The sequence below is a fragment of the Argopecten irradians genome, chromosome 12 (assembly GCF_041381155.1).
Source record: "Argopecten irradians isolate NY chromosome 12, Ai_NY, whole genome shotgun sequence".
NCBI classification, from domain to species: Eukaryota; Metazoa; Mollusca; class Bivalvia; order Pectinida; family Pectinidae; genus Argopecten; species Argopecten irradians.
In genome coordinates, this window is record NC_091145.1 from 3,318,855 (window position 1) to 3,331,185 (window position 12,331).

Sequence of the window (12,331 nt, forward strand, 5' to 3'; positions counted from 1 at the left end):
GGGGATTCTTGAAAAATTGTTAAAGATAACAAGCTGTTCAGACCAATAAATTGAAAATGTAATGAACTTTATAAGGAAATTAATACCAAAATAACTTACAAATTACTAACCACAAATGTTTACGTATACTTAGCAAATGGAATTATTTCAATAATATTATAGCCAAGTTGAGAGGACAATAAGTAAATTGAATAGAGTATGGGGGCTGTATCATGGTTCCTTTACCATTAAACCCCTAGAGCAAACTGTCAGATAAACATTAACATTTTGAGTGAAATAATGAGAGATATAATTAATTCATCTCCGATAGATTTTGTCAGTAACTCTAGACAAAATTGCCGAGTAGCTGATGACAAGCATCATACATCTATCAGCATTTCTCTATTGACAGAGCCAGCAAAATCTGAATAACTATAAACTTATCTTCATGTCTGACTAGTTATAAACTTATCTTCATGTCTGACTAGTTTTTTACAGCAAATGTCATTTAGTGTAGATATGTTTAAAAATGTTTTTGATTCAATTTCAAAACGTCTAATCGCCTGTCAAAATACTAGATTTAATCACGCATGAAAACAAATAGGTTTAGAGGGGCTGAGTAGCTGCATTGACTCAACTGCTGGAAATCGAACTCTAACGTTTAAAAAAATAAGCTTATCTTCAGTAATAAGACTCTACTCCTTAAAATAATTATCATTAAATTCTAAGGTATTGGGCATATTACTGGTAGAGTTCAGTAAAAGTACAATTGTAGTCCTAAACTTTTTCAATCAACAGATTTTCAAACATTCGAAAATCAGCAGATGTTGTTCAGAACATTGCCGAGAATCATTAATGTGTGTAATGCAACACAAGATTACAAATAAAAGGGAAAATAAATAATAGAAATTATAACAATACTTTAAAGGCCTTTTTCAAATTCATTTTATATTGACTCAACAGTTTTTCGCGTACAAAAAGCCAGACATTATAAAGGTTTGCTTGGAGCCAATGAAATGATAATGACGATCTGATACGCAGCAGTAAATTTTTCACTCTCTACTAGACCCTATTATGTATATGCTGGGTAAAAAAATAGAGTATTGTCAATGAAACAAAAAGTGAAATTTTATTTCATATTTTTTACAGCATCAAATCAAACTTTGAGAATAATATTTCCTGAAATCAGCTTGGTTTGAAGTTAGATTTTTATTCCTAGTGTTTAAAACAATGTATTGTTCCCCAACAGTATTCAAATGGTGTGATACATTATTTTTCCATCATTTTGCTGAGAGTGGTTTTCATCGTATGAATATAGAAATTGATTTACAGCAGAAACTATACACGTTTGTTAACACAGTGCATTCAACCTACCTAAGATGTGTAGATAATATATATATATATTAAAACTTTTATAAAATCTGTTCATCCTAATGTTAAATATGACTAGTTTATTACAATGTACTACTAACATCGGATTTGAAAGCTACATATACTAAGTGTATATCCTAACCTACATGTATAAATAATATTTTATGAATGGCATCATATGCGTAGTTTTAAAAAGTTATGTTACAACATCATACATTTGTAAGCAATTATTTACACAATCATATATCAATACAATTTATCTTACACAAAAACATTTACATAAACAACAAAAAGCAATGTAATAAATAGTATTATGAATTTTTTGTATTCGAATCATGATCTTAGTCTTATAAATTCAATTTATTCATTATAAAAAAATCATTTATTTACCCCTTGTAAATAGTTATAGAATTAATTAACTAATCATAATTTGTTAATTATTGAATTGATATTATTCAAAATGGAACACTAATAAATACATACAATACATATAAGAAGTTGATTGTACATATAACATGTAAAGATTCTACAGGTTAATACCGATGATTGAATCAACTGATTTGGTCGTCTTAACAAAATATTAACCTTTTGGTGATTACCGTATTCGAGCCAATAAGTGCCCATGGCACTTAAAAAATTGAAAAGGTGCTTATAAGTCAAAATTATTTCAAATTTATACCGTTTTATGTGGTTTTGGTCCTTATTTATGCCTGGGGAATTGAAATTGAGGCCTCAAAAAGGGAGAGGGGCGCTTATAGGGATATGGGCGCTTATTGGGTCAAATACGGTATAACAAAAAATGATCTGATCCCATTGTCTTTTAAGGTGACTGTTCAAAATTAAATTTCCCACGATCATGTTTTGATACAAATTTTCAACATGAAACATATAAATGGCACCAAAATGCTTTGCAGTCTAAATTACGTCTCCATGACGCAGGGAATGCTTTGATGTGATTGGTCTAAATGAGACCACGAGAAATAATGATACTTATGCTTTATGTAAAGCAGTCAGCATCTAACATGCCAAAGTTTGAACAGAATAATTTAATAAAATCGTTTAATATCAGCACAAATTGCAAGGCATGAAAATAAAATAAGATTGGGTTATTTCTAATACAATTTTACCTCAGGGTTTGAATAATGGGACTAATTCACGTACCATGTGATACCCGATACCATTTGTGCAGGACAAGTATCTCCAGAGGTGACTGAATGTCTTCTCGCTGAAATGACGTTGGCGCAGGATATCATTTTTGAACGACATTCCACCATCAATGGAAACAAATAAACAATAGTGCCGCACAAACGGTATCACATGGTACATGAATTAGTCCCATTGATAATTCTAGCAATATTGTATTAATTTCAAGTTTTGTGTGTTTATTGTCAAATACAAAACAAATAAAAGGAAACGAATGTTTTTTTTCAAAATGATAACAGGTAGGAAATTTTAAATATCAAACCAAATCTTTTCATAACTTTTTTTTAAACTTTTCATATCTTGATGAATACTTAAAATTATAATTGGACCCTGAATATTTACCGAAATGAATAATTAGAAATAACATTTGTAACATGAATATCATGAATGTAAACTGATTCACACTTCTCTGTCTTGAACCAATAATATATACATATACATTATATAAATAATAATAAAACTAATCAACAAGACATAAATATATAGATGTCTATGTGATTGTGTAATATAATGTGATCTATCTTCAAAGGAAAAATATCAAAATATATCCTTCAAATACTTATATGATCATCATTTGTTTCCAAGGTAAACTATCAAGTCTTTTCGCCTGTTCAGCAGGTTTTTATATAAATTGTTTTTTTGTGAGTAATGTATTTTAATTGCTCATCAGGGGGGATAACTATGCTTGATAAAACAACTGAATAATGAACCATGTTACCAACCTCTCTTATTACACACGTTAATTATTGGTACATAATGATTTTTATTACACCTATGCTTTCCCATCAAAGTAGATTGAGTTTTGTGCCATAGTTACAACTCAACTTTATTCGTACAACATTTGAGTCTGATTTCTACAATTTTTTCTCTGAAATTCTAAACTTTGGACAAAAAATCCATAATATATAATCACTAAAACACATGCGGCTTGTTTAATTATGGTTGTATATATACATTTTTCTTACAATGGTATTCTGTAAAAATTATACAAATTTTTTCGCATCACAATATCTGCAGCAAAAAACAAAAATGACAACAACAATATTCTAGGAGTAACAGATTCAGTTTTCTAACTGTAGCGAAAAAATTGCTTTTCATGCTCTACAATTATTGCATGCTTATCAAGTACACTGTGTTACACTCATAAAATGGATGCATGCCTCTTATATGGGTGCATAAAAAGTCGAGGTGGTAAAAAAAATCCACCATTAATCCATATATCTACAAAATCACAGTTTGCCTGTGTTACAATACATAGAAAAAGGTGCAACACTAGTACATACACACTTATGTAGGGATCTACAAACAGCATGACCTTTTGACCTTGATCTCTCTCACCAAAACACTTAAATGAAGACACTCATGTATTTTGAATTCTTTTTTTAAGAATTACCTCTCCTTGGTCATAGTTCCCTAAGATGAGGTGAAATCTAAATGAAATTTCATTTGCTTTTACAAAGTCTAATTTGTAGTGGAAATTCAGATCATTGTTCAACTCAAATTCAGAGCATTATACAACTCAAACTCAGATCATCTTACAAACCAAACCCAAGATTTTCTACAGTGTACTTAATTTTAATCAAAATAATTATTATTGTCCTAATCAAAAACACAAGTCTGGTACAAAGAGATAAAGATGTAACAGAAGAGGAGAAATGTAACGGCCAGACCAGGATTCGAACCCGGGACCCTCAGAACACTAACCGAGTGCTCTACTGACTGAGCTACTTGGTCACCGATGATCGACCCAGTCCAATCCTGCTACAAAGATTTCCTCAGAGTACAGAGGTTGAAAGATTTACTGTAATGAAGAGAAGATGTATTAACTCATCCACCCCTGAAATCAAAATAGACTGTTCCGTCCTTTGAATCAGAAGAGTCCAAATGTGTCTATAGTGATGATTAAGTTGAACCATTTGAAGGTCAAAGTTTATTTTACTCATGAAGTCATTATTTTGTATGGAAGTATTCAACTTATGTTCAAATAATGAAAATTTCATAAAAGAGCTACAATTTGAACTATTTATCCTGAACCCATTGTGTCTCCATCACAATACTGTACATGTTTTAAATGTGACATATAATGCAGAATCGTGCTGCTCTATATACAAAATGTTGAATAAATATGACATTGTGTGAGATTCTATTTCTATCATAAAGTTTTTTATTAAGGTTTCATAAACCACTTAGATACCTGTATCACTCACATACACTCGACATTGGGATGAAAGGTGAAGAAGACTACCTAATTAGAACTGTCATTTTTACCATAACTTTTAACAATTCTAGAATACACAAGAGTATTAAAAATAGCATATGAGCTTGAAGCTCTTCTGATGCTACGTAATGATAACCTAGTGCTTAAATATTTAACTAAATCTAATAATATCAGTTGCATGAACTCTATCCATGCTTTTAGTATTAATCTTTGTTGCAGCTACAAATATTTGTCCACCAAAAGACAGCTGGTTGCAGTAAGTCAACTATGCACAATTCAAACTTTTTGGATCATTAACAAAAATCAAACTCTATAGCTGAATATAGGCCCATTGGGTCCAAATTGCTCGCTTCTTACCTGGTGAACTTGGTCCATGTGAAAGAATATGTAAAAGACCCTTAGGGATTTTTGGTTAACACATAAAAATTCTAGGAATCAATCATTATAGGCCTTAGTTTGTAAATATGAATTGGTTTACTTACTGTCCAGAACAGTCTTTGATATCCAGTGGTATACAATAGAGCTTGCAACAAAATATGTGTTAACAACAAATTGGTCCAAATTTTCATCAACTTTTCCTCTCAATAGAAAATTCTTTCAATGCTGTATGTTCTTTCCTTATAACTTTCCATAAAAACCTTTTGTTTATTTTTTATTTTAACTTTTCGTGTTTTTCTTTCATTTACCAATAGCATCCTGATTCAGTCATTTTCTATACAATTCTTAAATTTTACATAAACTCTCTCCTCCAAAACACACAGAGTATTCAAAGTTTTCAGAAAGAATCTCTGACACAGATCTTTCCAGAAAACATTTCAATGACTTAGCAATCAACAAGCTTTCTTCGAAGACTTCAGTGAAGGACAAAATGTGGTACAACAATCTACACAAACTGTATCAATCTCAAACTGATGGCTCATTTGTCAGATATTGTACCACAGTCACATCGATGGATTGTTTGTCAGATGTCTTACAACAGTCGTACCGATGGCTCGTTTGTCAGATGTTGTACAACAGTCGCACAGATGGCTCGTCTGTCAGATGTCGTACAACAGTCGCACTGATGGCTCGTTTGTCAGATGTCGTACAACAGTCGCACTGATGGCTCGTTTGTCAGATGTTGTACAACAGTCGCACCGATGGCTCGTTTGTCACTGGCACAGACACATACATATAACAGTCACATTGATGGATTGTTTGTCAGATGTCTTACAACAGTTGTACCGATAGCTCGTTTGTCAGATGTCGTACAACAGTCGCACAGATGGCTCGTCTGTCAGATGTCGTACAACAGTCGCACTGATGGCTCGTTTGTCAGATGTTGTACAACAGTCGCACTGATGGCTCGTTTGTCAGATGTTGTACAACAGTCGCACCGATGGCTCGTTTGTCACTGGCACAGACACATACATATAACAGTACAGGGCAAGTGATCATAAATCTCATCTTACAACATGTTCTAGGAAAAAGGCAAATTATGAGGCATTAATAGGTAGAAATTCTACAGATGAAAACCGATGAGACCATGAGTGCGATGAGGATATCGATGGAGGTGTAGATACTAGGCTCTCTATTTCTTTTCTTGTGTACACGGTGATTGGGAATGTTCATCTTTGCTCATTGCCAGTTTCTTCATCTGTCGGATGACGGCCGTGGCATTGTAGGCTTGCTGTTATGTAGGTAAAAAAATTGATTCTGATGATGAAATACTTATAGCAAGTATATATCATATTCGACCCAATAAGTGCCCAGGGTGTTTAAAAATTTGAAAAGATGAAAAGGTGCTAATAAGAAGAAATTATCGCAAATCTAGACAGTTTTGTGTAGTTTTGGTCTTTATTTATGCGTGAACAATTGAAATAGAGGCCTCAAACAGGGGCAGGGCACTCATAGGGACATGGACGCTTATTGGGTCGAATACGGTAAGTGAAGTAGACTATGCAATATTTATTTTATGTTGTTTAAATGCCTTATATTTTTCCATCCTAGAAATTTTAGAAATAAATTTTTTCAAAAATGAAAAAAAATTGCAAGTTCAAATGAATAAAAAAGACACAAGCACAGATTACTAGAAAATTGTGCGTTCCAACAGAAATGGAGTTGTACATAATTGCTTTCTGGAGCAGCAGTCTAGCAGTCTGACAAAGTTCACACAGTATTTATAATATGTTACAAACTTAAATAAAGGTTGATTGTAACGTTCACTCACCTTCCACTTTGATTTTGCGAAGTTCTTTTTGATTTGTGCACTAACAGATGCATGAATGTTCTTTTCTAAGGCTGTGTTACCAGATATCCTAAAGAGAAAAACACAGGTACATGTCAGTTAGCAAATCAATATTCTGTAAATACATCAGCAAGTTAATATTCTGTAAATACATAACAGGATTTGACACATATTCCTCCAGTCTGTCATATGACTGACAAATTTTTTAATCTTACAAAAGGACAAAACAGGACAAACTACAGTTAGGGGAAAGGACCGGACAGTATGGAACAACATGGGACTGAAATGGACGGACAGACTGGGTGACATGAGTGGGACAGGAAAGTAATTTAAACGCACAAATTGAATTGCAACCATTAATTGAATACCTAGCTACCTTCAAGACAACTGTTATATGTAAAGCTATGTTACATTTTCACAGCCAGAATATTAATTAAGTATAGTTGAATCATTAGCCCTATAACTTACTAAATATTCTGTATGAATATTCAAATTAATTAAAGCCTTTCTTTTCCTACATCACCTTACGAGAAAACATTAACTTACCAAGGAAACTTCAAAGCCTGTTTACATGTGAATCTTTTTTTGCGATCTTTACACATGAGGTGACTGATAAAATCTTTAGCTGAAAATAAAAATCATTACAAACATGTAAAATTAGAAACCATATTTCAAAATAATTTTTTTAATGCATTCAAATTATCATTCAAAAATTAAAATTTTTATTTGTTTTCATAGTAAATCCTACTTTGATTAACTTAAGTGAGAATCCTCTACGCGGATTCACAGTTTGCAAACAAATTTAAATTTCTTTCCTACCCCGATGAAGTTAAAAAATAGTGACATCAATGCTTAAATGATTATGAAATGTCTTGAGTAACAAACAATCTTCAAATGGTCGATAAAGCCAGGTTTTACGACAGTTTGGTAGTACAGGATGTCACTGAAATCAGTGGTCAGTAAATACAGGTGTCACTGTAATTACACCAATGGTCGGTAATGCAAGGTTCTGGTATATACATTTTGTATCACCTGTACTTACCTGACTGTGATATGTCGTCCCAGTAGGGGGAATCAAATTCGTACTCCGCCTTGAGGATTTGCTGAAATAGTGCTGTGTCGTTCTCATCATAAAATGGAGGGTAGCCACAAAGTCTGCAGAAATATAATCAAACCGAATTAGTTAAGACGGTAATATTTACTCATTTTGTTACAACTGTGATCAAATTCTACACACTGTGTAAACATCAATCACAATATTTTGTTGATTACAGTTGAAGCCTCTTACTGAGGTGTCTTGCTGTAGGGGAAAATTGAATTACCTCCCCTTTGCCTAGCACGGCTTGATGGTAGAAAGACCCAACATGTGAGTAAGTCAGATATCAGGTATGGTTGGATATCGATCATCGACTCGGACAAATTGATGCCTGCACGACTACATGAATTGTTACAATAAACATAAAACATTACATACACTGTCTAACGGTGCATTAATTTTCAATGCAACAACAAGAAACTAGAACTGTCGCTGCACAAATTTAGCAATAACTTAGCAATAACTCCACTAATAGGGGAAACTACAGAACCCTTTATACTTTACTCAACTTCCTTTTATGTCAGGGTTCTGTGTACCAAATTTTATCAAAATCTGTCAAGTAGTTTAGGAGGAGTTCGCCAGACAAAGTTGTGTTTACGGACAGACAGATGGACAACTCAATTCCAGTATACCCCTCCTTAACATTGGAGGGTATAGTGAGAAGGATCTTGCTTACAGATGTAGCACAGTGGTCCTGATAGGACCTCTATAGACTAACAACCTTTAACTGTATATAACATGTGATAGAGTGTACATATGTACAATGTACTTACAATATATAACATGTGATAGAGTGTACATCTGTACAATGTACTTACAACATATAACATGTGATAGAGTGTACATCTGTACAATGTACTTACAATATATAACATGTGATAGAGTGTACATCTGTACAATGTACTTACAACATATAACATGTGATAGAGTGTACATCTGTACAATGTACTTACAACATATAACATGTGATAGAGTGTACATCTGTACAATGTACTTACAACATATAACATGTGATAGAGTGTACATCTGTACAATGTACTTACAACATATAACATGTGATAGAGTGTACATCTGTACAATGTACTTACAGTATATAACATGTGATAGAGTGTACATCTGTACAATGTACTTACAGTATATAACATAAGATAGAGTGTACATCTGTACAATGTACTTACAATATATAACATGTGATAGAGTGTACATCTGTACAATGTACTTACAGTATATAACATAAGATAGAGTGTACATCTGTACAATGTACTTACAGTATATAACATAAGATAGAGTGTACATCTGTACAATGTACTTACAATATATAACATGTGATAGAGTGTACATCTGTACAATGTACTTACAACATATAACATGTGATAGAGTGTACATCTGTACAATGTACTTACAATATATAACATGTGATAGAGTGTACATCTGTACAATGTACTTACAACATATAACATGTGATAGAGTGTACATCTGTACAATGTACTTACAATATATAACATGTGATAGAGTGTACATCTGTACAATGTACTTACAACATATAACATGTGATAGAGTGTACATCTGTACAATGTACTTACAACATATAACATGTGATAGAGTGTACATCTGTACAATGTACTTACAGTATATAACATGTGATAGAGTGTACATCTGTACAATGTACTTACAATATATAACATGTGATAGAGTGTACATCTGTACAATGTACTTACAACATATAACATGTGATAGAGTGTACATCTGTACAATGTACTTACAACATATAACATGTGATAGAGTGTACATCTGTACAATGTACTTACAGTATATATAACATAAGATAGAGTGTACATCTGTACAATGTACTTACAACATATAACATGTGATAGAGTGTACATCTGTACAATGTACTTACAATATATAACATGTGATAGAGTGTACATCTGTACAATGTACTTACAATATATAACATGTGATAGAGTGTACATCTGTACAATGTACTTACAATATATAACATGTGATAGAGTGTACATCTGTACAATGTACTTACAATATATAAGCTATAACACCTATAGACCAACAGTCCACTTCTTTGCCGTACGGCTGCCGTACTTACGCTATATAACATGTGATAGAGTGTACATCTGACAAACAAATGTTACTTACAAATATAATACATGTTGAGGTAGACTAGTACAAGTATTAATATTTGTGATTGAGTGTAATTGATCACAGAGTGAAACAATGTACTTACAAGTGGCAATATCTCTAATGTGAAACGAGAGTGGACGACTAATACCCTACCCCACCCCTCGCTGCACAAAGGATAGATACGTAATGGCTCTTTTTGTACTCAAACAATTAATATTTAGAAATTAATGAGTTGAATATTGAATACGCCCCTGATAAAACTAAATGTATTTTTATTGACAGAAGTATTTTTTGCTTATACCATGGTAATCTTATATATATACAAATAAGCTATAACACCTATAGACCAACAGTCCACTTCTTTGCCGTACGGCTGCTGTGCTAACACCTCAGGAGCTGAAACAGACAAACAAACATGTTAATTAGAAATAACAATTTGGGTAGACATAGCCAAATAATTTTTTGAGTAAATTTGATCACAGAGAATAGCTGTCTGAGAAAATGTATGCTGAAACTACTCTAAAGATATTTAAGACAAAGTGGCAATATCTCCATGTGAAACTGTCGCCAGAGTGGACGACTAATATCCCCTACCCCAACCCCCTCGCTGCACAAATAGCAGATTTGGGGGCCACAAAGACCCTTACCATACCTAGTCCTTTAGTAAAAACTCCATTAATAAGGAACACTGCACCCTGTATGGTACTCAACTCCCAAACTATGTTGTGGGGATATGAAAAGATCTCAAATATTTTAGCTTATTGTATGTTATAAGGTGGCAATTAATCTATTCTTATTATGGCATGTACTCTAAATGTATTACAAAATTTTAATTTTTTACATTCCTGGAGTTCTAACAGTCACTATGGCACTCACCAACGTATCCTGGGGTACCACAAGCCGTTGCCATGATACCAGAGTCTTCTGTTTTTGAAAGCCCAAAGTCACTGATCATTATTTTAGAGTCTTCCTTAGGGCTGTAGTACAATAGATTCTCAGGCTAAAAAAACACAAAATACAGCAAATTAATTGTAGAGTACATTTCATTTACAGTCAAATCCATGTGTCAGTTGGATCATTGTGAAACTGACTCTGTGACATTAAAGATGCTCCAATGATGACAAGTGGTATTTTTCTCTATGAAAAACAAGTATTAGATTATTTAGTATTTTTCTTCAGTTACGAAAGTTAATTATCTACACCATTACCACCATTGGAAATTTTGCGCTTCTAATTTTACTTCAAGATAAAATTATTAAAAAATAATTAATTACGTCCCGAATACATTTTGAGGCACTATATGTCCTATATGGAATGGAGTACTGATTGCGCATGAACAAAAAGCAAAACAAATTATTTTATTTTATTTTTGGTGTTAACTACACATAAATATACATGATTAAACACCAATTATTGTTCAAATGATGAGTATCATTTATGCTCTGTCGGCAGTGAAGCATTTTTAAATAAAGAAAGTTTTGATTTATGAGGTTCACATGTGTATGATTTCTTCACATTGTCAACTATTAGATAAAAACTTTTACACTTCCTGCTCATATTGTAAACTGTATACCATTCCCCTTCATATGTTCAGATCTCACACATACCTTTCTTATATCAAATCCTGTTTATCACGGTGACACTTCCTCTTTTCATTTAAACATTGATGTCACTTTTTTTTAACTTCATTGGGGTATGAAAGAAATTTTATTTGCTAACTGTGAATCTGTGTGAATCAAAGCTTATGTTTCAGACTACTTGATAAATAAAATACATTTAAACGTACGATTCCAATGATTTTCCAATGGATCATTTTTCCAAATCAATACGCAACATCGACGTCTCTATTGTGACGTCATGATAGCGTCAGGTTTTCACACGACTCTCAGATTGTTTTTTCATAGCAGAAAAAAATGGAAACGTTTCTATGAAGAAAATGGAAACGTTTCTTCGTGAAGAAAAAGAATCAACCAATTAGAAAGCTAGATTGAGTATGAAAAAAAATAATTAAAAAAAAAATTATCAAATGCAGACCACTTATTAAATTTCCACTTTTACATATTTCTTTCTTTCTCCTCCTACATTTTCTGTGATTAGATGA

At 32.7% G+C, this 12,331-nt stretch overlaps 1 protein-coding gene across 1 annotated transcript in view; it reads right to left on the minus strand.

Annotated features, from left to right (window-relative positions):
* Positions 1-350: 350 nt before the first annotated feature.
* The window catches only part of LOC138336885 (calcium/calmodulin-dependent protein kinase type 1-like), a 47,932-nt gene continuing 35,951 nt past the window's right edge, over positions 351-12,331 (minus strand). Inside the window, exons 5-11 of the mRNA XM_069286501.1 lie at positions 11,107-11,230; positions 10,570-10,626; positions 10,130-10,148; positions 8,041-8,153; positions 7,545-7,623; positions 6,981-7,068; positions 351-6,440 (exon numbers count right to left, since the gene is read on the minus strand). Of these exons, the coding sequence (XP_069142602.1) occupies positions 6,342-6,440; positions 6,981-7,068; positions 7,545-7,623; positions 8,041-8,153; positions 10,130-10,148; positions 10,570-10,626; positions 11,107-11,230 (579 nt within the window). The 3' untranslated portion in view covers positions 351-6,341. The remainder of the gene's footprint in view (positions 6,441-6,980; positions 7,069-7,544; positions 7,624-8,040; positions 8,154-10,129; positions 10,149-10,569; positions 10,627-11,106; positions 11,231-12,331) is intronic.